The sequence below is a fragment of the Lissotriton helveticus genome, chromosome 2_1 (assembly GCF_964261635.1).
Source record: "Lissotriton helveticus chromosome 2_1, aLisHel1.1, whole genome shotgun sequence".
In the NCBI taxonomy this organism is placed as follows: domain Eukaryota; kingdom Metazoa; phylum Chordata; class Amphibia; order Caudata; family Salamandridae; genus Lissotriton; species Lissotriton helveticus.
This window is the reverse complement of record NC_136059.1, coordinates 1,188,498,133-1,188,524,757: the sequence shown is the minus strand read 5'-3', so window position 1 is coordinate 1,188,524,757 and position 26,625 is coordinate 1,188,498,133. Positions and strand designations below refer to the sequence as shown.

General features: G+C 46.1%; 1 protein-coding gene across 1 annotated transcript in view; it reads left to right on the top strand.

Moving 5' to 3' along the window:
* The window catches only part of LOC144818543 (alcohol dehydrogenase 1A-like), a 361,679-nt gene that overhangs the window by 266,130 nt on the left and 68,924 nt on the right, over positions 1 to 26,625 (top strand). The window contains exon 7 of the mRNA XM_078676062.1: positions 19,843 to 19,978. Coding sequence (XP_078532188.1) covers positions 19,843 to 19,978 — 136 coding nt within the window. The remainder of the gene's footprint in view (positions 1 to 19,842; positions 19,979 to 26,625) is intronic.

The window sequence follows — 26,625 nt, the reverse complement described above, 5'->3', positions numbered from 1 at the left end:
GAATGAAGCAGGGGGACCGATTACCGGCAGGGATCCAGGATTTGAGCCATTGGCCAAGGAATGCGCACATGTCTGAGCCTTTGCATCCCTCTGGAAATCCCACAAAGCGCAAGTTGTTGCGTCGGGCTCTCCCTTCTGCGTCTTCAAACGTGTGGCTAGACCCGAGTCAGTTTTTCTAGGGTGCTGACTTTCCCTTGAAGTGCGGCGATTGCGTCATCAGCCCACGATATCCTATGTTCAGCTTGGGTTAAGTGTTCCACGACATTTCAGAGATCTTGTTTCGGCAACATGACATCTGCTCCGACCGTGACAATATTAGCATCCAACATGTTTCTTGATTGTGTTATGGACGCTAGGATTGCTGTATTATCAGGTGGTGTAGGGGAGGTGTCGCTAGGGGCTGCAGAGCCGCCACCCGTGTATTTGTCTATTGTACTTTGCTTCATGGCATGACCTGCTGTCTGGCCTTTAGACATGGCTGCTGTTTAGCGATTGTTGGCGGTGAAGGAAGTGGGGATCTGGGGCCCTACCATATAGCACAGGATCGTTGTGGTCTATGCTGGTTGCACGGGATTCACAAGGCACACACTGAGAGGGCCGTGCGCTATGGGGCTGTCTTACCTTCAAGCCCCACCAGGACCTGGCCTAGCCACCTCCACTGGCAAGACTGCACCCCATCCTCTAATGGGCGTTTCCCAATAGATTAAGTCTCCTCCAATAGAAATGGCTCTGTTTATTTCGCATCCGTTTAGCAGGCATACACTCGGGCACAGTTGCATCTGATATGGTAGAATGTGGCTTGTGTGGGATAGTCTCTTTTGATATGCCTTCCAGGTATGTTGCACAGTATGAGGCTCTCAGGTGCGGCTGCTGTGTCCTCCCGTCTCGCTACCGCCCTGACTTCACAGATGAGCATGGCCCCCGCGCTCCTCACCTGACTCATCTCTGTTGTCAAAGGGCTGCTCCTGTAGGACCAGAGCCAAGCGTATCTCCCTGCAGGCCGGCGGCCGCGTCTTCAACTACGAGCGCGGGCCACTGACAGCCCCACTCCTTTCAGTGACCGACACGGTCACCGTTTGCAGAACAGGCTGCATAACCCTATGTTGCGGCCTGCCCCCTTGTCGCCCAGGACAGGTCTTGCGGCAGGGGAGCCAGCCGGCCGCAGCAGCACCGCGGAGGTGGGCCCAGGGCCGTGTCCACAACACCGGGGCACCAGCACAACAAGGCCTCGATGGGCAGAGGTCCAGGAGCCAGCCGAGGATCAGTTCCGGGTTCGCGCTTCACTCAGGCGGCAGTACGCAACTTGTGCAGGCCGCACCAGCTGCGCCTCCTGCCACCATAGACTCAGTGCTCTCGGCCCGCGGCAGCGATCTTCAGTGACAGGAGGGCCCAGTCGAGTCCCAGGGTGTCAGATGGCCAAAAAGCTGTGAGGTAGGGCTCGTAATGAAGACTTGCCGGCAGGATGCTGTAGGACTTTGGTGGGGCTACGGGAGCCTGGCTAAGACGTGTGCACCATGTTGGACCGCTTGGCCATGCCCCCGTTGTACTATAATTTTGCTCTGTCATAACCTACTCTTCACACTCCTCAAGCTAATTTATTTTGACATTTCAATTGACGTTGTTCATGCCAGCCTGGTATGCAAGCTTTGAATTGTACTTTTTAACATTTGTTTCAGTCTAAGCTTGATTAGGTCAATAGCTTGATAGTGTAATAGGGCCGCCTGGCGGGTATATCACACATGCTGCGGCCGCTGCAATAAGGACGCTACGCGAGTGCTGGGTTCTATCGCGTGGTCCCGGCTGACTCCCCAGGGCCAAGCCTCTTTATTTTATATCCACGCATTGCATGATACGCCAGCGCCAAGGCGTACTCTCTGAGCGTGGGTAAGCTATACCGCTACCCCGCCAGAGAACATTACATTCCTTCTAACCTTTATTAAACATAAACAAAACATCAACATTTTGATCTGTTACCAGTTCTGGCTGTGGCGTTAGCTCTCAGCTCCCACATAGCTACAGGTCTTCACACCATGAACCCCGCAAGACGGGAGGAGGGAGCCGGATTGCTCCTCAGGCAGTATCTGGAATGCTCTCCTCAGGATGATGACTGGGAGGGGTCACTTCCTGGGAGCCCCTTCCCTCAGGAGGCCTTATTGGGGAGTTGGGCAGCTCTCTGTCTAAAGCTTCGGGTGATGATGGCGGTCCTTGGTCAGTCACGGCTGAGTCTTCTATGGGGGTGGTTCCTTGGCTTTTTTCTCCCTCCTCTGTCACTCTCTGACTTGAGCCGGCCTCCATACTATCCAGCATTGTGTGATTTGGAGTCCCTGCATGGGCCTTCTTGTAGAACGATACATTTGTTGTGAGTTCTTCAGTTCCTCTCCTGGCCGTTACCATCGTGCCTGTCAGGCAAATTACTGTCCATGGTCGCTGCTCGAACGGGAGAATTTGCTCCCTGGGTGTCTGTCCTTGACATAGACCGGGTCTCTCTCTCGGATGGTCGACGCTTTTGCTCTTCGGTTGGCACTAGCTTGGTCGTTGGTACTGGACCTTTTGGCTAGCACCCTTGTATTCCTCAAAACACTGCGCCTGCCCTTACAACAAGGTGAACTATCCCTTCACTTGGGTTTTTCAAACAATCTCAGTAGTGGGTATATCTTACTCCTACTACCAACTTCAGTGTCTCATGTCACTCTTTCTTTGCATATCCATGTCTAAAACCACGTATGTGTGTGCAAGCTAAATCCTTGTGCTATACTTCTCTCTTACTCTACCCTTCTCTGGTGAAAAAAGGGGAGGGGAGGTTGGCAACGCCTCACGGGAGCAACCACCAAGGGGGATTTGTCAAACTGGTTCTCGCTTGACTCCCCGCTTTATCATCATCAGCAGTTGCCAACCTTGAAAATAAAGGGGATAAAACTGTGCACAAAAAGAAACTCAGTGTAGTTATGTGAATGACCCACCTAAGTGATAGGGCCTAACCTCCAGGTTATGAGTTATAGGACCTATTTGGTTAAAAAGAACTGGGCTCCACTAGCACTTTCCACTTTATTCTTTGCCGTGTGCCTGTTCTAATAAAAACCAACATGTTTCATCGCCGCGTTATACATTACCGGCGATTTCATCAGGGTTGTGTATGGGTCAGCGTACTTCTTGCACTTATCGTATTAATTTTCTCCCTTTATTGTACCTACATGCACATATGGAAATAAAAGTATAACACACACACATATATTACAGTTCGGCCATCGTGACTCAACAGGGTATGTTCTGCCACCATTACAGAAAACATTCTTATACATTACCAGGTAGCCTTATGTTGAGGTGCATACCAGGCTCCCGTAGAAGAAATTGCTGTTAAAAGAACCCCCTTTATCCATAAGTGGGTCCGCGTGTTCGCCCTTGGGTCGATATCTAAAAATCGAGTATGTTATAATTGAGTATGGTACTGTATAGTTTCTCAATATTCTTCTCTAGAAAGCACATTTTTTGCCGTTTTCCTGTGCTCCTCCTGTTTCTCGGTATAGCTGCCCTTGCCTCTGCATGTACCGGCTGTGCTATCCCATAAAAACATATTCTTTCGACTGACACTATTGCTCGTTCGCTAACACGAGCCTTGTGTTACAACTGCGGTCGGCAGTCGGTGCACTCAAATACTCCCGTGTTGTTACCCAGTGGAGCTAACTCATATTCATTTCCCTCTCTCGCCCACAGCGTCTATGTCCTCCTTACCGCTTGTGCAACCTGCTGTGGCCTCCGCTCACCCTTCTCGCTCGCGTTCACCGTACGCGCGGCTGTTATTTAGACACCCCCCAAGCGGCGCTTCCTGGTCACGTGACTGTTACGCTACGTGAAGGTGGCGTGATTACCAATGCTGGCGGGTCGGCCATATTGGAATGGGGCCCTGAGTGCAGTGTGTATCTCTACAATGCATATCACTCTGTCATATTTAACTTTAATCAGGCCCGTTATTAATTGGGGACATACGGATTGTTTATACTTTTCATGGATCAGATTCTGTCTTTCGTGTCAACGAATTTGAATTAATTACGCGTTCCGCGTTCCACTTATATATTCTGTATAGGGGTTGCTTATTGCTCTCTATTTGTTACTGTGGACCTCGTAGCACCCTTGTATTGTCAATCTGGGAAGGGGTCCAATTTGTGAAATGGGGAATAGTGTCTCGCACCACTCGACGAATGCTGGCTGTTCCCGGTGCCCTCTCTGTGGTGAGATGCGGCGTCAACCTGTATTCCCTTAGGAAGGTGTGGATGGCTCGTTCCTGGGGCGCTTCTTTGGCGTGCGCAATACGAATGTCTTTGTTGAGGGTGTGCATGAACCCTTCTACTTCCCCGTTTGTTTGGGGCCAGCGTGGTGTCACTTTCCGGTGTTGTATGCCCCACGATTTGAGATAGTCGGCGAACTCTTGTCTGTGAAAGGGTGGACCGTATTGTATTGTATTGTATTGAGTATTTGTATAGCGCGTAAAACTGTCACCCTACTGGTATCCTGGCGCTCGACCTAGATGGAAAACAGCACGTTAACACCCTAGCGTTGATAGAGGGAGATCTAATCTTCCGTCCTAGGGAACAGCATGTTTTTTGCTCTTTTCTAAAACAGGTCAGCGAATGGGCCAATCTAATGGTCTGAGGTAGATTGTTCCATTGTCGTGTGGCTGCTACACCAAATGCTCTACCTCCCATTCTGGATTTTTTGAAACTGGTGGTCTTAATCAGATTTGCGTTAGAAGAGCGAAGCTGCCTGTTTGGATTATACCATACAAATCTCTCCTGTAGTGGAATAGGGCCCACCTTGTGCACTGCTTTGTACACAATGCATAGGGATTTGAAGCAGACTCTTTCTTTGATGGGCAGCTAGTGTAGGTCTCTTAGGGCTAAGATTGTCGAAGCCCTACATTGTTTATTCAGTGCTAATTTTGTTGCCATAGTCTGGACTCTCTGCAAGCTCCGTTAGATGGATTGTGGGGCTTCCAAGTACAGGACATTACAGTAGTCCAGTCTACTGAGGATTACACTCCTTTTTTTATTTTAATTTATTTTATTGAGATGTTTCGGGGTGTTGAGGTAAAAGTCAATACATATAATCAATTCATTACACAATCAGAGTATATACAATGACAACAATAAATAGTAAATACAAAAAGTAAAAAAGGCAGGGTTAAAAAAAAAAAAAAAACACTGAGGTAGACATGAGTAGGCATAAGAACCGTCCAATCTCATCATTATCTAGATTCCCTCCATTTTCTGACTGGGGCCCATATGTTTCTACCCAGTTCCTGTGTTTTCTTTCCCTTAAAATCATACAGGCACTCCTCGATATTATGCATTCCTAAAAGCCTAGTTAACCACTGCTGAAATGTGGGTGCCGTAGTATCTTTCCATCCAGCAGAAATTAATAAATGCAATATAGCCACTGATATGAATACTAGGGCTTCGACCCCACCTTCTGCCTTCAGTTTGCCGTCCGTGCCTACTAAAACCACGGTAGGGGATAGAACGATGTTTTGTTCTAGCAGCCCCTCCAAAAATAACTGTATCTCACTAATAACCGGTGCTAAATTCGGACAGTTATAAAACATATGGAGCAGATCTGCTGGACCCATATTACACCTAGGGCACCTGTCATTATCTCTTACGCCCCAGGCGAACAATTTTGATGGGGTAAAATACAAGTTAAAAAGGGTCTTATAGTGCTGGGCCCTCAAATTTGAGGACCTAAAAATCTTCTTGTTCAGAACTAGGGCTAAATCTAAATCCACATCTGGGTCACCAATTTTTTGAGCTAGGGTAGTTTCTGTTTTTTCCATATCGTCCTCCAGCTCTTGTAGAAGATTATTATACCCTATTCTAATTTTACTACCTCCCTTTTTCAAGTATTCTACAATTGGATTGCTCAACAAAAGAGATAACCTAGGCCTGAATGAGCAAAGTGCTTGAGCAATCTGCCCATATAGGAGCCACTGACTGGCTGGGAGCCCAAATTTTTGCTGAAGTACATTAAAACTTAGAATCTCATTGCCTAGCATAACATCACCTAGACACCTAACTCCCAGCTCCCTCCAAAGAAGACTATTTCTATTTTGACCTAGATGGGCAAAGATGCTCGATTTCCAAAGATCAATATTGACATGAATTTTTGGGATATTCAAAAATTTCATTACCGACTTCCATGTTCCCCATGCCCCCATCAGAATCTTATATCTGGCTCTCTTGTAATACTTCCGGTCAACTTCGCGCATCAGTAGCCCTACTGCCTTCCTTCCCACTAAGAGCTCAAAGACAGAGGGGAGCGCTTGAATGCCTGGCGGGGATTCTAATGTTTCCAGATCATATTGAAACAATACATTCATTTGAACCAAAAGACATGTCCAATGATACATCCTGATATTAGGCATCGCCAGGCCACCCCTCTCAAATGGTAGAGACATGTGAGCAATATATCTCCTAACTTTCCCATACTGCCAGATAAAGCGGATAAACATTGCTTCAATTTTCCTAATCATCACCTCTTCCAATAGCAATGGAATGGCCCGGAACAGATAGAGGAGTTTAGGAAACATAGTCATTTTCAATACATTTACCCTACCAATCAGTGATAAATGCAATATATCTATCCTCTTAAGCTCCTTTTCAATTGAATCTATCAATGGTATATAGTTATCCACAATAATCTTATTTACATTAGCATTCACCCTTACCCCCAAATACACAGCTGATTCCACATATCTTTGATCCAGCTTGGTGATGTTACTTGTGCATATGATCTGTGTTTTTTCCTCGTTCAGGCGATACCCTGACCGTACACCAAAGTCCTTAGCCAACTGACATATCTCAGCCATAGCTTGTTGGGGGGCCGTTGTTATAATTGCCAGGTCATCAGCGTATGCCAGAAGTTTGGTAGTATGGCCATTGAGTATCACTGGGGTGATCTGTTCAGACACCAGAATTTTTTGTATAAGGGGATCGATATACCGCGAGAATAGAATCGGGGAGCAGGGGCATCCTTGACGAGTCCCCCTTCTAATTAATATTTCTTCCGATCTTTGGCCCATAACCATTACCCTAGCAACCGGATCACTATACATCACCTTGATTGCCCTCATGCTCTTATTCCCAAAACCTCTTTCGGCCAAGATTCCCCACAGACAATCCCAGATCACACGGTCGAAGGCTTTCTTCGCATCGAGGAGGATCATGGCCATATCTCCGCCCGCAACAGCATGGGCATCGAATAATGCTATAGCACGCCTTATATGGTCCGTAGTGCTTCGCCCTGGCACAAACCCATGCTGCCACGGGGAGACTAATCGACCAATGATCCCCCCAATCTTTTCGCCCAGACCTTGGAATATAATTTTGTGTCCGCGTTAATAAGGGAGATCGGACGATACAAGCCTGGATTATTTTTGGGTTTGCCTTTCTTATGGAATATGACAATATTTGTCTCCTTCCAGGAATCAGGAATTGAGCCCGAACACACTATACCGGTAAATAGATCCAGCAAGATTGGTGCAATTTCCTCCTCTAAGCATTTATATACTTCGAGGGGGATCCCATCAGGTCCCGCAGCTTTACCAGCTGCTAGTTCCTGAAGTGCCATCTTTATCCCAGTCAGAGTCAGGTCACGTTCCAACATCTCCCTACTTCTTTCGTCTAGTTCTGGGCCGTCATCTTTGAGGGGAGGACTTTGTGCCAACCTCCCACCTTCTTCATCATACAGTTTTTGGTAAAACGTCTGGAAAACTCTCAGTATTTCTTTAGGCTCAGTATGTTCAGTCCCATTTTCCTGTATACTGGTGATCAAGTTTTTAGATCTCTCCTGCCTGATCCGGAGTGCTAATGCTCTTCCTGCCTGTTCCCCCGTCTCGTATCTCTTTGCCCTAGAGGACTGATACTCCCTAGACTCTTTCTGCGTCACTACTCCCTGGAGGTCCGCTTTGATGGTGGCCATTCTGTTTAAACTTGCCTGACCATCAGCCCCCTGCCCTATCTCTTTAATATGTTGTGCTTCTACTATTCCTAGTTCCCCAATCAGAGTCTCAACCTTCATCCTATCCTCCTTCCTCAGTCTGGCTGAGCAACTTATTGTCTCACCCCTCAAAGAAGCCTTAAAAGTTTCCCAAACTACATTGCGGGAAGCACTATACCGATTAATCTCATAGAATTCCCTAGTCCATTGTCTTATATGTCTCACAAATCTATCATCCGCGAGGAGCTTTCTCTCAAATGACCAGCTTGTTTGTCGCCTTTCGATATTATCTACATCACATATTAGAATCAAAGGGCTATGGTCAGATAGAGATTTGGGCAACTTTTTAATATTAACGTTACCAATCTTCTCTGAGGATAACAGAAAATAATCCAGCTTGGAGTATTTTTGATGCGAGAAAGAGTAGTATGTAAAACCTGGATCGATAGGTTCTTTTGCACTCCAGACGTCTTTCAGACTGTGCGATCTCATTAAGGAGGTCAGGGCCCAAAACACTCTTGGTTTACCCCCTGAATAATTGCCTGGTCTATTCCAGTCCACCGAAATATTGAGGTCCCCACAGATTATAATAGGGGTTGGCCAGTCTGCAAGTTCTCCCTCTAGTGTGTCAAACACTTCCGGATCGTCCTGATTTGACCCATAAACCGTACATATCGTATTTCCGAGAGTCAATTCCACTATTACCCATCTCCCTGAGCTATCTACCTTAGACCTCTTAACCCCACCTAAAATTGGTTTGGCAAGGATAGCCACCCCCCTGACCAACGAAGTCTGTGAAGAGCAGGCTAATAGCTCATAATCCCTTATATTTAGTAAATTACTCCTGGCCCATGGAAGGTGGGTCTCCTGCACACACAGAACATCCAGATTATTAAATTTAACAAAATGACATAATCTTTTGCGCTTTCTCCAATCATTTAACCCACCGTTGTTGATGGAACAAATTTTAATGTGCGACATCCTCTTGAGATAATCTTTCCTGATAGGAGATATCCGATATCCATAACTTGGCCATTGTTATCAATGTTATCCTCTGATTGCTACCCGAAACCTCTTTACTCCAAAACATCTCATTTTTTTGCTTTTTTCCCCCCTTCCCACCCCTCCCCCTTCCTCCCGTCCACCCCCCCTACCTCCCTTTCTTGCCCTCCCCCCCTTCCCCACCCACACACCCACTCAAGTGAGGCGCTCAGACCTTGTCTGTGCACGCAATGGAAAAAGCATCTGAAGCAGTGGAGATGAAACTAAACAAAACCGTACATAAGATCCAGACCCTGCAAATTGATAAACCAAAAATTGAAATCCCTAGATGCCACAAAACACAACACACCACCCAACTGCAGCCATGAATGATAATTTAAAGTGGATTAAATTTGACCCACTAGTAAGCTTATCAAGCAAGTCAATATTCCATTAAACACACCTTTGAGCAACCACAAAAGTAGATTATTATCCAGAATCAAACCCCCTGAGAATCCAAATATTCCTTGGCCTTGATTTCAGAAGTGAAATACAGGGTTCTACCAGCATTAATTATTTTGAGTTGTGCCGGATTAATCAGGTACGCCTGCATCTTTTTGTCTTGGAAGGGTTTTATCAATTGTCTCAACCTCCAATGTCTCTCAACTGTTATATGACAGAAGTCAGGTCTAACGAAAAACGAAATTCCTTCTACTACCTTCCTTGAATCAGGTCTTGCTTTTTCCGATATCGCCTGTCTTAGCACAAAATTACCTAAGAATATCAGAATAGCTCTCGGCTTGTCTCCTTCCTTTGAATTCCTGCCTAGTTTGAACGGAGTGCGGTGAGCCCGCTGGATTTCATCTGCCCAATTCCAGCCTGGCATATCTACAAATGCTTGCTTAAAGAGCTTGATAACAAATGCCCTCACATCTGTCCCTTCGACCCCCTCCTTTACCCCCAAAATGTGTAGATTATTCCGTCTGTGTCGGTTTTCCAAGTCCTCCAACTTCCATTGGATGTCTGTTATTTGAGCACTTTAGGCATCTACTTTATTTGAAGCAGCTACTGACTCCGCCTCGGTTGAGACAACCCTTTCCTCTAAGTTAGAAACTCTATCGCCCAAATTAGTGCAGACTTTAGACAGTTTCCTTATGGCTCCTTGCATCTTTCTAACAGCGGCCTGTGCCTTGCGGCTGTCTTGTCGAGTTTCTTCCCTGTGAGCTAGGATCTCCTTGTGTATCACCTCGAGGAGAGACATCTGTGCAGCTTCCCCATGTGGACTCCCAACTAGCAGGGTGGCTGACGAATGGTCCCAGATAAGGTCCTGTACTTTAACTCCAACAGGCGGTTTGGCAGAAGATATAAGTGACCCAAGATCGTGCTCAGGTTCACTATCTGTGTCTAAATTACTCCCTCCCTGTTCAGAGCTGTCTCCATCCTCCGACCACTCGCCTCCTTCTGAGACGGAAAAGAAGCATTCACTGGAAGGTTTCTCCTTATCATTTAATTTTTCAGCCGCTAGATTTATTGTATTGTCCGCCAACAGGGCCCCCTGTGGTATTGTTGACTCTATCACGGTCTTGGTCTGTTCTTCTGAACTTGGGTTTATGGCCCCTATACCTTCTCCAACTCCCCCTGACATCACTGGGGATTCTTTCGACAGAGGCAGCGGCAAAGCGATGTGTTGTTCCTCATTCTTCGCATCTGCTTTTACTGAGCTCGAGGAGGGGTCAGCCGTTGGACCTGGTGAGGGGATAGCGCATCTATCCCAACCCCCACCCACATCTATGGTCACTGGAACCTCCTCAGCACCCATCTCCTGCTCCTTTTTTCCCAGCAGAGCATCACATTTCAGGCCCTTCTCCTTGACTATTTTAGCAAAGATATCTGAAATAGGAGACCCAGTCTGTTTGGTTTTCACCGCAAGCTGATTCTTCCTTACCGGTGCCTGCTTCCTCTGCCGGCTGTCTTCCTCCTCGGCTTCAGCAGCCGCTTCCGCAGCAGCTTTCCTTTTTGAGGCAGCTTTGGAACTCGCGATCGCCTTTGGGGCCATAACCCCACTTTGACCTTTTTTATCGTTTTTCTTGCAGCTCCATGTGGTTTGGACGCCTTGACTTTTTGATGGCTCCGTCGCCGTCGCGTCTCAGCAGCAGCAGCCCGCTGTTTACTCAACGAGCTCCGTGAAGTCCGCGGAGGCTCCCGGCTCCTCCCCTTCACCTGAGCCCTGCCTCCAGCTGCCAGCACTCTCACGGCCAGCGTCAGCTCCCGCAGCAACCTCCCAATGGTTCCGCGGCAGGTATGGGTCAGTAGCATGTGTATCTCGCCGCTTATTTCCAACTTTGAAAACTTCGAAAAACTGCCGTAGACTGCTCACTTATTCCTCAGTATACTCCCCCTGCAGTTACAAGGCATCGTGTTCTCCGAGTTCAGGGCACAGCGCACATCATCCACTGCTTCACGCTCCCGGCCGTTCTACACGGCCGCCATCTTGCCTCTCGAGGATTACACTCCTTACTACCAGTGACCGAGTATCTTTAGGCAGAAGCGGGAGGATCTGACGCAGCATCCGCATCAGGGAAAAGCAGACACCAGCGGTTTTATTTGCTTGAGTTTCCATTTGAAGATTACCAGCCATTTGTACTCCCAAATTACGCACTGTTGTGGCAGGGAACAGGTGGTCATCTTCCGGGGTAAGCCTAAACTCCATTTTAGGATGTAGCTGCATACCAATGGGTGGCCAGAATAGCACTTCTGTTTTCCCCCCATTAAATTGTAAGGAGTTTTGTCTGAGCCAGCAAGCTGTCTGGCGCATACATTCCTGAAAGGTGTCCATGGACATTGCCTGTTTCCCTTCCAGGGAGAACACCAATTGGGTGTCGCCCACGTAATTAACTACATTAACTCAGTAAGACTTAATCAGGGAAAGAAGAGGACGCAGGTATATATTGAAAAGAATGGGACTTATCGCTGACCCCTGCGGGACCCCATGCTGTACAGGGAATTTACTAGACTTAAAAGATGACATAGTCACAGCCTGTTGCCTCCCTGATAGATAGGATTGCAGACACTGCAGGGCACGCCCTTTTACCCCCAAGCGTCATAGTCTTTCCACCAATATAGTGTGGCTCACCCTGTCGAATGCGGCCGACATGTCTAGTAGCACTAAGACCGATGAATCTCCATTATCGGCACGCATCCGTAGATTGTCCATTACGGTGACTAAAGCAGTCTCCGTGCTGTGGCCCGGACGAAAGCCAAACTGATTCCTGTCTTGGAGTTGATTATCTTCTAAATAGCAAGACAAAGTCCTGCTGACTAGCTTCTCAAGGATTTTAATTGGATATGGTAGTAAAGAGATGGGTCTGAAGTTAGCCGGAGCTGTAGGATCTAAGGAAGGTTTCTTGAGCAGCGGTGTAATTACTGCTTGTTTCCAGGCCTCCGGAACCACTCCTTCATCCAGAGATTGATTGCAAATTAATCGGAGCCACGGAAGGCAGTCCTGCCCAGACGTTTTCCAAATTCTATGTGGGAGAGGGTCCCTTGGAGAGCCTGAAGTAATACTGTGAGCTAAAGAGTTAAAGAGATCCTCCGTAGGGGCTTGAAAGTGTTCCAGACAGGTGTCTGTTCCAGGTCCCTCCCCTGATCTCTCAGGTAGATCGCTCAATTTGTCGATGGTATTAGGACCAAAATTGTCAACGATTTTCGTGATTTTTTCTTCGAAATGAGTGGCAATTGCGTTACAGAGTTCCTGAAACGCGACAACCTTACTGCTAGTACTGGTAGAGTGGGAGAGATCCCTGACGATATTAAAGAGGGCCTTCGTGCTGTTAGGGGCAGGCAGGATGGAATTGGCATAATAAACTGTCTTTGCTCTGACTATCGCCTCCTTATATCTTGTCTTAGCCAGTTTCAGCTCATTTTTGTTCCTTTCCAGGTATGCCCTCCATTTCCTCTCCGCCTTCTTACAGATCATTCGTAATGACTTTAACTCTTCACTGTACCATGGGGCAGAGGCTTTTTTCCTGTTTTTAATTTTCTTAATTGGGATATTTTTATCCAGTGAGCTAGTTATGTAGTCACAGTAGGCCTGATCATTTTCGTCCACAGTGCTTGCAGGGACAAAGAGACTATGTTTCGGGGGGGGACAGCATGATCTTATTTTTTTCTAGCTTAGACCATTCTCTGCCCTTACGGTAAGCAGTCTTACGACTGTTGTTGTCTTCCGACCGTGTAATAAATGTGTGGAAATGGATTAGAAAGTGGTCTGACCAGCTTTGAGGTAGTATGTCCACTATCTTGGTCTCTGCCTGATTGGCGAATATAAGATCTAAAGCGTGCCCTCCTTGGTGTGTGGGTTTTTGTACTAGTTGGAATAAATTGAGGTTTTCGCATGCTTGCGTAAGTCTTTTAGATGGGTGCCTAAAGTTCTATTGTCCCATAGGTTAAAATCACCTAGTAGGATCATCCTTGAGTGAGTCAGGGTCAGATCGGTGATGGTATCAAGCAGTGCCTGGTACTGGGTATCAGAACCTGGGGGTCTATAACAGACCATCCCCATGATTAATCTCCCTTTATCCTCCTGAAGAGAGAAACCCAGTAGTTCAATCCCGGCAACTGCTTCAATGTCGAGGGGAGCACAATTCCACTTTTGCTTATATAACACCCCTACTCCTCCTCCTCTCCCAACCACTCTTGGTTTATGGAAAACTTTATAGCCTTCTGGGCACGCAAAGCCCAATTCCACAGAGGAGTCTATGCGTGTCCAGGTCTCTGTGAGAAATACAACATCTAGATTCAGATCCTCTACCATGATGGAGACCTCCAAGTGATGTTTAATTAGGGATCTACAATTCATCAGTCCACAGTTTAAGCATTTATTATTTTGTCTTTCCCCCATCAATCAGCTGTATATTGATGGTTCTCCTTCTCTCCCCTCTTACCAATAGCTTTGAGGTAGTATGTCCACTATCTTGGTCTCTGCCTGATTGGCGAATATAAGATCTAAAGCGTGCCCTCCTTGGTGTGTGGGTTTTTGTACTAGTTGGAATAAATTGAGGTTTTCGCACGCTTGCGTTAAGTCTCTTAGATGGGTGCCTAAAGTTCTATTGTCCCATGGGTTAAAATCACCTAGTAGGATCATCCTTGAGTGAGTCAGGGTCAGATCGGTGATGGTATCAAGCAGTGCCTGGTACTGGGTAACAGAACCTGGGGGTCTATAACAGACCATCCCCATGATTAATCTCCCTTTATCCTCCTGAAGAGAGAAACCCAGTAGTTCAATCCCGGCAACTGCTTCAATCTCGAGGGGAGCAAAATTCCACTTTTGCTTATATAACACCCCTACTCCTCCTCCTCTCCCAACCACTCTTGGTTTATGGAAAACTTTATAGCCTTCTGGGCACGCAAAGCCCAATTTCACAGAGGAGTCTATGCGTGTCCAGGTCTCTGTGAGACATACAACATCTAGATTCAGATCCTCTACCATGTTGGAGACCTCCAAGTGATGTTTAATTAGGGATCTACAATTCATCAGTCCACAGTTTAAGTATTTATTATTTTGTCTTTCCCCCATCAAGTCAGCTGTATATTGATGGTTCTCCTCCTCTCCCCTCTTACCAATAGTTAACAGCCTCTCTCTTGAATACACTATCCTGCCCTGAGCTTGATCCCATCGGGCAGCATGACAGGCGCTCGGCGTGGCCAGTGCGCGGACGGGCGCAGACGGGCTTGCCAGTCTTCACCACCTCAAAGTTCCTGTGGGAAGCAATGGTCTTTTCTACTTTGGTGATCACTTCTGTGGCCGTTTGGCCTCCGACGATTTCTATTTCTGGGTACTTTGTGTAGTCATCTATGACCACAAGGGTATAGCGCCCATCTGGTAGGTGTCCAAAGTCCATGTGACACATTCCCATGGTCATTGGGGGTTGTCTTCAGTGATGATGGGGTGAGGTCTATCAGGTTGGCATGACACTTGGCACCATTGGCACGTTCTGAATGTCTGTTCTACCATTGTGTTCATCCCTGGGAACCACACTTTTGTTCTCAGCCGACTTTTCGTTTTCACCATGCCCTGGTGTCCTCGATGTGCGAGATCTACCACCTGTTGGGTAAGGCTTGAAGGGATTACTAGCCAAGGACCTCTCAGCAGGCACCCTTTACAGTCAAGGGAGAATTCTTCTTTGATTCTCATTATCAACTCTAGTGTGGTCTTTGCTTGTGGTGTTCGCCGGGCCATCGTGGTTTGGACGGGGCACCAGTCATTTGTTAGCGGTGATGGCCAGCTGCAGGCACTCGGCATTTTGGGTGGCTTGCACTATTGTTTCGAGACTCGTCGGAAGTGGTCGGGATCGTTCTGCCTAGAACCGGACATATTCCTCGGTGTACTCCGCATCTTCTCCTTCTGCTTTGGTCGCAGCCCTCGGGTGTTTCGAGAGATAGTCTGCCGGGTTGGACGATCCCGGTTTGTACTCGACCCGGTAGTCATAGCCTTGCAGATGGAGGATCCAGTTCTCTATCCTCGGAGGGGGTAGCTTTGAGGCTGTCCTTGAAAGAGGGATATGAGGGGCTTGTGACCGTGAATGGGTGGCCATACACGTAAATGTGGAAGTGGCGACATGCCCAGTGAATGGCAATTGCCTCTCTCTCAATCTGCTAGTAACGCTGCTCGGTTTCTGTTAGGGAGCGGCTTGCATAAGCAATCGGAGCTCAGTCTTCATTGCGTTGTTGTTGTGTGAGCACAACCCCTAGTCCGTATGGGCTAGCATCGACGGCAATGTTGGTAGGCTGGGCCGGGTCAAAGTAGGATAGCGTGGTATATGCGGAGACCGCTGCTTTGGTGTCCCAGAAGGCTTGTTCCTGGTCGGGGCCCCACTGCCACGTGGCAGAGGATTTTGTTGGTCCCCTGAGGTGTTCGTGATGTTGGTCAGATCTGGGATGAAACGTTCACAGAAGTTTATCATTCTGAGGAAACTTCGAACTTCTGATATATTGGAGGGTGCCGGGGATTCCTGGATATCTCGCACCTTGTCAGGGTCAGGGGACACTCCTTTGTCCGAGAATGTGTAGCCAAAGAAGCTGACTTTCTTCTTCAAGAACTGACATTTGTCCTTATGCAGTGTGAGGCCAGACTCTCGGATCCGTTGGAGGACGCTGTGGAGCCTTTTGTGGTGATCATCCAGGGATGTGTCGTAAACCAGCAGGTCGTCACTCACATTCAGGACTCCAGGGAGTCTGCTGACGACTTCTCGAATGGTGTTTTGAAACACCTCTGTGGCACTTGAGATCCCGAAAGTTCAGACGCTTATATCGTCTGAGTCTTACGTGTGTCGAGAATGTGGTGATGTATTGGGAATCTGGATGGAGGGGCAGCTGGTGATTTCCAGATCGAAGGTCCATCTTCGAGAACCACATTGTGCCGTTCAGCTCCCCCGGGATGTCATCGATGATGGGGTGATGTGACGTTTCCTTTTTATAGCTACATTCGGGAGGCGCTCGTCGACACAGATGCGAACCTGCCCTGGCTGTTTTGGTTTTCTCGCCACTACGATCGAGGCCCCCCGTAGAGTGGGTCCGCTGACTTTCTCTATGATCCCCTGCCATTCTAGCGCCTCCAGTTCCTCTTCGACCTTCTGCTGTAGGTGGAATGCAATGCGTCGGTGCCTCAGCGCCACCGGTTGAACAGACTGGTCTATGTGAAGTGAGACTTCTTTCCCTTTGAGGCACCCGATTCCTTTGAAGATGTCCTCAAACTCCTCCATAATGACTGCGAGTTCTTCTTCCTGGACAGCGAGAGCATCTGAGATTAGCCTCAGTTCTTCTTCATCTGTTACGTACACTGGTGTGGGGATCTTCAGTGCCTGGTGCTGACTTTTGGTCTTGAAACATCCCCGTAGTGGGATGGGCGTCTTCTGCCCGTATGCGAATAAACAAATTCTTGCTTCGCGCAACGGTGGCCGAGGATTCAATTGGTTGTATACGTTGTAGACCATCAGCTCGATTGAGGCTCCTGTGTCTATGGTGGCCCACACGTCTTGGTGGTGAATCTGGATCCAGCACTTTGGGAACCTGCGTCGTTTCTTAAGCGGTTGCTTCACTGCGAGTACGTGATGGACGGGGTAGTCACCCGTGTTGGCATCCATGTCTTCGCTGCTATGCGGTTCTTCAACGGTCTGGGCCGTCTCTTTGTGGGGTTTCGATGACCTGCACACGGTCACGAAATGGTTCATCCTACTGCAGGCCAAGCATTTCTTCCCTTCCGCCGGACAGGCCTGCATGCGGTGGGGCATGCCTCCACAACAGCTGCATTATTTCCTCCTGTCTGGCGGACACTTGCCCGGGTGTTGGCGCAGCGTGGCTTTCACGACGTTCACTTGTTCTGTCTTGATGGGATGGTGGAGGGCGGCCTCCATATGAGACGCTCTGACCTTTGCTAATTGTTTGGATCATCCCATGGTGAGGATATCAGCCAAGGATTTTCAGGATTCTTGGATGATCTTTTCCTTGAGTTTCGAGGAGTAACAGCCTTGTATTACCTGAGCCCTGATTTCCTCTTGCTCATCCTGGAAGGTGCACGTGCTGGCCAGCTCTTTTAAATGCCTCAAACGACTCCTCTGCTTCCTCCTTGGCTTGATGAAAGATAAATCTCTCTTAGTCCCTGTTCGCCATAGGCTCGAAGTGTGCATTCAGAGCGTTGAGCAGTGTCGCATACGATTTGGGGTGGCCTCCACTAGCGTTTTGTAGATGCGATGTGTGTCTTTGCCTCCTAGGTGGAGGAGCAGTGCCTTCCGCCTGTCACGGGCTATTCCTGCCCCTTCAAAATAGATTTGGAGAGGGTCTGTCCAGTCCCTCCACTTAGGGTCAAGGGAGGAGGGGGCACCGTCCACCACGAAGGGCTCGATGGCCGGGATGGACCCCATCTTGACGCAGCTGTAGGAGAACCTTGCGGCATGTGCTCTGCCTCTCTCCTGGACAGGAATGGCAGCCGCCTGGGCCGAGGATAGCTGGGATGCAGATGGGCCTTAGCACGGTGTCCCGTAGTGACTCTGCCTGCCCCTGACTTCGACGTCCACCAGGGGGCGCTGGGTCTGAGGCGTGCGTAATCCCAGGCTGAGTGCTAAGGATTATCTGCTGGTCCGATCACTGGTACTCATTCAGTTTGCAGGGCCTTAGCAGTGGCAGCAGGCTGGCTCTTTATGTGATCATATGGCCTTCCTTAGTGGCACTAGGCCGACTTTGTATGTGGCTGCAGGGCTTTCACTCTTGTCGCAGGCTACTTACGGTGGTGGAGCACTGGATCTGGGCAGTGATGCGGCGTGGGGTCATTACCACCATCGTCGCCAGTGTAATAGGGCTGCCTGGCAGGGTTTTTCATACCTGCTGCAGCCGCTGCAGTAAGTACGCTACGCGAGTGCTGGGTTCTATCGCATGGTCCCGACTGACTCCCCGGGGCCACCCCTCTTTATTTCATATCCACACATGGCGTCATACGCCAGCGCCAAGGCGTACTCTCTGGGCGTGGGTAAGCTATACCGCTACCCTGCCGGAGAACATTACAATTAGGTCGACTTAGAAGTCTTACATTAGTTTTTCTTGGTTGGACACCTATTGTGGTTTCAGCAGCATTAAATGTAGTTTTGAAATATGTCTTGATGACTGTGGGGCCTGGATGGATTTTAACTGCGGATGGTAGCCGGTTCTGAGGATTCATTTTCCAATCCAGGGGTGGCAGCTTGATGAGGAGAATTGTTTATTATGTGATATTTAGAGATCAAGAGGGCAACAGCAGTTCTAGGCAAAAAGTGAACAACACTATTGTGTCCCTTTTAATCCTTGACCTTTTACCAAGGTTGTTCCCAAATCCATCACCTAATTCCTTTCTTTCCAGTTTTGCACTTGTCTGTAACCCCTAACCAGATGTCTTTGTATAATAATGGGAGAGGTGTTTAGCCTCTTTAGACTACTAGTATATTGAAATGTTGGAGCTCTGTCAAGGGCAAAGGAATAACAAAGGAGTCATTATGAGTTACATAGCTTTGTACTCCAACACTGCTGTTTTAGTCTTTTACGAAATTAATATTTAATTTACAATATTTTTCCTAAAGCCATGACTCTGGCCTATAACTTGATTAGAAGGCTAATAATGGCTGGTATAGACCAAGACAGAATGTCTGTATTGCTATATTAGAACACTGAAATGTAAGGGCTCCATTGAAGACACTGAAGGGGCTCTTGGACAATAATGGCTTGTATAGTCTTTCTTGTGCAACAGTCTATGCTTATCTTTTTTTACTCTCTGTTTATTTTAAAGCATCCTACCCACATGGGTGGGTCGTTGTAATAGCTATACAGCACTTATGCCTCGGGCTATACCGTTTGTTAAAGGCCTTTGTTCTCATTATAAGCTGTTGCATGTGGCCTGGGACTATAACTAGTAGGGGGCCTTTAACAACCACTATAACCCTAGTTAGTGGTCTACAAAGCTTTATCATCCCATAGGATAACTGATCTAGGCTTTTTCAAGTTGGAGTTGTAGAGCCTCTGCTCTGAATGCCTCTGGCAGATAATGACAGGCTAAAGTGCATCTTTTTGGTGCTGTAAAGTTGTCAGATTTATATTAGCTGTGTGTCTGTGCTGCTGCTGGCCATTCCATTGGATATAAACAGGGTAAATCGCATGTTCTGTATCATCAACTTGGTCTAGAAATATCATGTATGGCAGCAATCATTAGAAATGGCTGAGTTTAACCTTGTATTTTTACCTAATGCAAGTTTTTTCTTAAGATGTGCTTTAACGTTTAAATAAAGTGCTGTAGTCACTACAATGCTTATTGAATCTCCGTGCCAATGTTCTTCCACTTTCTTCTTTTCTGCTTAGAAAGCTGCCCTAGAAGCTTGTCACTTGGGCTATGGAGTAAGTGTGATAGTTGGAGAAGCCCCCTCAGCAGCACAGCTCTCTTTCAGTCCTCTGCTGCTCTTTACAGGTCGCACATGGAAAGGGAGCATTTTTGGAGGTACTTTGCATTTTCCAATATATAGCAAATTGATACAGTGTGTGGAACATTGTGATTTTTTTCTTCTCCAATTTTAACACAGTAAATGGCCCCTTTCTTGTCACAAAACCAATATCTTGTATTGGCAAGACTTTTTAGATGGTAAACATTTGCTGATGGTCTTTGTTTCAAATTTTGTTAAAGGTTAGAAGGAACGGGAAAGACACCAGGATGCCCTAATTTCTCCTTGGTTGTTCACCGAGTTAGTCTTTGTGAGGTGCAATAATAAGTTGGCAAATGCTGACACCAGAGGCAGAACTCTTTTACGTTTCCAATAGGGATTTTTATTTTTTGTAAAAGGAGCAACATTCCTCGTTTGCTTCAAAAGTAGATATACATTTATTACAAGAGCTTGTTCGATTTATTAACATCAAAATTGCGATTTCTAGTGAAACAACGTACCTTAAAACTCTTTGCCACAAGTTGGCTAAGAAACCTTGTCCAATGCTGTGGACACTAAACCACCCCACCAGATATTTAGGCCTCGATATATCTGCTCACAGCCAATATTTAATGAAATTAAATAAGGGAGGTACACTTTTGGTAATTAGTCAAATTTAATCCACGTCATCCTTTCAAGCCTAAACACTATCTATCTATCTATCTATCTATCTATCTATCTATCTATCTATCTATCTATCTATCTATCTATCTATCTATCTATCTATCTATCTATCTATCTATCTATCTATCTATTGATTTATCTATCTCTTTCTTTCTATCACTCTCTTTCTCAATCTTTCTTTCTCTCTGATAGTGAGAAATTGGGTTGTTGGTTGACAGGGGTGGGAGCCCTGGTCAAGCAACAGCCACAATCCCTTCGAAGGTGAACCACGAAAAGTCTCTAAATTAACTTTAACTCTGGGTAGCTTAGCACAAAAATCTGTCCAGCTTAGCTTAGAGTCAATTTATAAAGTATTTATGCATTACACAAATAGTTATAAAGTAGAAACACAACACAATACAAATTCCACACCAATTTAAAAAAATTGAGTAATTTTTAACAAATTATTTGACACCAAAACGACAACAATTCCATCAGTAGAACCAGAGTAATGGATTTCTAAAGTTTTTAGTGCAAATGAGCGCCTAAAAGATCAAAGTGCCAACCATGAACATTTAGTCGAATGAGACTGAGTCAGATTAGAAAATATGGCTGACCGCGATGGAACGCTGGTTGGCTATACGAAGTGGAATGGGCCCGGTCAGCGCTTACTTTCTGATAAAAATGTTCTGAGTTCAGTGGGGCAAGGCTGCATGAGGTGTCCGAGGAGGGATAATTGTCATCGGATAGCTTTGAGTCAAAGCCACTGTGAAGATTTCTATGTTTGGACTCAGTCTCTGAAGTGGAAGTCTAAAAGCTCCAACAGAATGAGGCAGAGTGCTGTAGCCGAAGACAGTTCTATGAGGCCAAATACCCCTTTGACGAAGGTCTGCTGAAATGGATTTGCTGCTGTGGAAAGAATGTGGCGGGGAAAGCCGCAAAGTCAATCCGGCTGGCAATGCACCTCGAGCGGATAGGTGAGCAGGTTGGTCCCGGTGTCCTCCGGGATCTCAGAGCAATATTTAGCCACTTTTGAGCTTTGGCTGTCTTGTCACCTTCAGCACCACTTCCAAGCCTCCAGGATTGGTGAGGCATCACTTGGAGGGTCAGGACACATTCAGGCTGGGTTCAGGTGTTGGTCGAAGGTGAAGTGAGCCTTTTGTGTCAATGAGTCTCAGATCAGGTAACCAGCAAACTAGCACTCCGGAGTCTGTCTTTTGGTCTTCGGTTCAAGTTGCAAGTCCAGTCCTTCTTCCCTAGGCAAGGCGGCAGCGGGGCAGAAAGACAGCAATTCAACAAGGCAGCAGAAGTTCAGCAGTCCATCAGCGTGACAATTCTTTAAGCTTCACAACAGTCCTTCTTCCTGACGGAGTATCCACAGGCCCAAAAGTGTACTGAAGAGTGGATTTCTGAGATCTTTTTACACCCTGATGCCCTCCTTTTGCATGGTTTCTAGACAGTAATTTCGAAGTGCATGGAATTTTCTGACTCCCCTGCCCTGTCTCCAAGCTGGCTGCAGTGACAATGTGAAGGTGATAGGTCCTTTGTGTTGAGATGGAGTACTCCCTATTCAGATGTAAGTGGGGCTGTGCTCAGCTCTGCCCCATACCCATCATGCCAGCAGATAACCCATTTAGGCACATCTACTCCCTGTATTGTGTGACTGTCTGGGAGGAATTCATAAAGTCTGACTGTCAGTTAAACCCAGTCATGTGACCCAAGTCAGGGTGCAAGCACAAAGGGCCAAGGACAGAAAAAGGCCAACTTTCAAAACGTGGCATGTTCGAAATTATAATCAAAAACCCGACTGTGCCATTAAATAGGGTTCTTCATTACAATTCAAAAGACGCCAACCACGATTTAGGTGCCTACTCTCGATTAGAAGTTCCAGCTTATTAAATGTAATAAGGAATCTCCAATGTTATCCTATGAGAGGGTTAGTTCTCACTAGTGAAAAACAAATTTAGGAGTGTTTTACTACCGGGACATGTAAAACTTGACACTACATGTCCAACCTTACAATTACAAGGTGCCCTGCCTTTTGGGCTACCTTGGGCCCCCCTTAGTGGTGGCTTATATGTAACAAAAGGGGAGTTGATGGATCATCAAGGGTGTTCTATTGCTAAGTCAACGTGGCAGTTCAAAATTTCATTCAGGCTGCAGTGGAAGACTCTTTATTCGGTTAGAAAACAATCATAAGAATGAAAACAGTAGTAATATAAAATATAGCAAGGTGCATTAGCAATAAATAAATAATATATGTATGTATATATATATATATATGCCAGAAAGGTTCACCCACACGATGTTTGTTTAGGGAAACACAAAAGACTCGCACTCCAGGGTCCGTGTTAGAGATTTGTTTATTGGCGACGCGTTTCGACCAGACGGTCTTCTTCGTTAGCCAGTCAACTAAACATTCAATCACCATTTTAAAAGTGCACTAAGAGAGGGGTAGAAAGTGAAAAAGGACCACAAAACCCATCCTGAACTACATTCGTTCAATGGACTACAAGGAAAATAGAGGAAAGACCCCGTGTTTCACCATGACGTGCAGTTAATCTGAGAATTACATTTTTTATATTTTATTTACATTGTTTACAATTACATGCTGGCCATAAAAATAATATAATATTAGTGGTAATGCTTTCCGATTTCATGTCTATCCACATTAAATCAGTTCATCCATCATCATATTAACAAATAATATTATGAAGCCTTTTTGCGCATTGAGATATATACAAGTGTTCAGATTAACAGTTGGTGCACCCCAGAGAATCCTTAGTGTTATAAATGATATTGCATGACGGCCAAGTGGCCGGGTCATTATTTGGCATAAGTAACGTGTCAACATTTAGAGATAGGGCAGAATTTTATATTGATGGAAAATTCACTTTGATAATTTTAAACAAAATGGGAAGAAAGAGGGGAAAAGGGTTGGTTAGTGCAAAACGGTAATCCTCTTTGGTTATGTTTTAACAAAACACGGCCATGTGGCCCCATACCCAACCCGATATGTACAACTTCATCTGCCTGAAAATGTTGACATGAGATGTCCAACTCAACCAGTATTATTGGATGGGGGGTTGGGTCCTGGGAAGTGTGAAGTTTAAACCACACTGAAGGAAGGTAAACCTAAAAAGAGGGGGGGGAAGGGGTGCTAAAATGCATCTTTTAGCCCCGTGAGTAGTGCATAATGAGTACCCTATCCTATCCGTGGAGAACCTGATAGGCCTTCCATCAGAGGGATATATCCGGGTGTGATTGTGCATCCGTGGACAAGTGATGGGGGTTGGTGCCAGGAAGGGAGTGAAAGATTCTAATCTAAGTTAAACAGTGAGGGGTTGTTCTCCAAAGGGAGCCAGCCCTTAAACTTGGCAGGGTATCCTGCGGCGAGGTTATCGTGTAGAGAGCTCAAATGTGAAACCCTCCAGTTCCACCCCCCGGCCAGAGAGGGCCCTCTCTGGGTGAGGGTGGGAGTTGGTATGGTGCGGACACAGGAGCAAGGAGGGAAAAGGGGAGGAAATGAAGGAAGGGGATCACGGGATAGAAACAGGAGAGGATGAGCTCAAGGTTCAGGATCATGTAAGTGCTGTTCCGGCTTCACATAAGGTTATTATATATATCATAAAAAAAATCACAATTGACACAATAGCAAACTTAGACAAGATTCAATGGTTATGCATATGGAAAAACATTAGTGTGTTATGCCATGCACTAGATATAAGCGCCACGTGAATAAAAGTGCAATGTAATAAAATTCATCAACAGTCCAATTGAAAATCACCAGGAACTTAAGTACATTACTATTAGAGTGTTCTTATTGATATTTAAACAAGAATGCTAAACTACACATTTAGTCACATAGCACATAATCTGCTTATGCAAAAACCAATAACAAAGAACCCTTTAGCAAAACTTCGAGTCAAAATTCACTGACAATATTGGTATAATTCAAAGCCAGCATGGTGCCATAAGGAAGGACTAGAAATTAAGCTAAAATCTTTCCCTTCTTACACCAGACATTTAACAGAAAATGGCTCTTAGCAAAGACTATATGAGTAGAAGTATCAGTTTTCAATACTCTGAGGGCAACAGAATATAGCCTGTTCCCTACATTCAGGCACACATATCAATTTATATTGGGCCTTTTTATATACCAATCCGGAAAAGGGGGTGGTGATGAACAGAGTGTCTGAATTAAGCAGACCACTCTTACCCAGTCCAAAGATCAGGGCTTGATCCATCACCGTTATTTAGCTCACTGCCCCATCCCAGCACCTGGCTATATGCAAATTAGTCTGTCCCTGGCCCAGTGCATCATGGGAACAGGGCAGACCAAACTACCAAGCCAATTCTTCACCAGAAAGGATACAAGCTACCGGGGACCGGTTTCTGGCATTTCAGCCTCGTCGGCCCGGCTTGCTTGAATCCTGATGGAGCAGTGAGCAAGGGACTCATGTCTGAGTATACCCTGCCACACCTATAGTGGCCAAAAACGATTCGGAAAAGGGGGTGGTGATGAACAGAGTGTCTGAATTAAGCAGACCACTCTTACCCAGTCCAAAGATCAGGGCTTGATCCATCACCGTTATTTAGCTCACTGCCTCATCCCAGCTCAGAACCTGGCTATATGCAAATTAGTCTGTCCCTGGCCCAGTGCATCATGGGAACAGGGCAGACCAAACTACCAAGCCAATTCTTCACCAGAAAGGATACAAGCTACCGGGGACCGGTTTCTGGCATTTCAGCCTCGTCGGCCCGGCTTGCTTGAATCCTGATGGAGCAGTGAGCAAGGGACTCATGTCTGAGTATACCCTACCACACCTATAGTGGCCAAAAACGATTCAGAAAAGGGGGTGGTGATGAACAGAGTGTCTGAATTAAGCAGACCACTCTTACCCAGTCCAAAGATCAGGGCTTGATCCATCACCGTTATTTAGCTCACTGCCCCATCCCAGCTCAGAACCTGGCTATATGCAAATTAGTCTGTCCCTGGCCCAGTGCATCATGGGAACAGGGCAGACCAAACTACCAAGCCAATTCTTCACCAGAATTACATTACTATTAGAGTGTTCTTATTGATATTTAAACAAGAATGCTAAACTACACATTTAGTCACATAGCACATAATCTGCTTATGCAAAAACCAATAACAAAGAACCCTTTAGCAAAACTTCGGGTCAAAATCCACTGACAATATTGGTATAATTCAAAGCCAGCATGGTGCCATAAGGAAGGACTAGAAATTAAGCTAAAATCTTTCCCTTCTTACACCAGACATTTAACAGAAAATGGCTCTTAGCAAAGACTATATGAGTAGAAGTATCAGTTTTCAATACTCTGAGGGCAACAGAATATAGCCTGTTCCCTACATTCAGGCACACATATCAATTTATATTGGGCCTTTTTATATACCAGGCAATGGTACAATATATGCTCTTCAGTTTCTGGACCTATACCATTACATAGGCTAATACATGGAAACAATTTCTTCCACCATTTCATAAAAGCTTTAAGTGGTAAATTCCCGATTCGGAATGTAACATATAAACTTTTAGCATGGTGAGGCGTAATGTTATCTAATAATGGTTTCAAGTGCGGTGCAATTTTAAAATCAAAATATTGTTTGGTTAGACGCCCACTGTCCAGATTTAACATATAATGACCGTACACGAAGGTCCAATAACAAGACTTACCTACTTCAACTTCAGCCTTTTTTATGGTTGTTGGGTTATCCCACTTTTCTTTAAAGCCCAATTTAGTGACCCAGCTACATACTTACTTTAGCCAAGGAACTTTGTGAGTTTTCTAGACACATGAATTCCTTGACACAATTTCTATAGGCACTTATCTCAGGTAAAATCTACAACCATAACCAATAAATCCGAGGCTTCAGTTTCCTCCTACTGAGTTGGGGACCTCATGTTAATCTATCGGGTTGTGTTATCCCCAAATAATCAGAGCTATGAACATGCTCCAGCACACTGGTCCCCACCATCACAATACACTTCCAAGATATTTGAACCCTAATAACCATAAACATGTTTTTGCAGCATTCAAC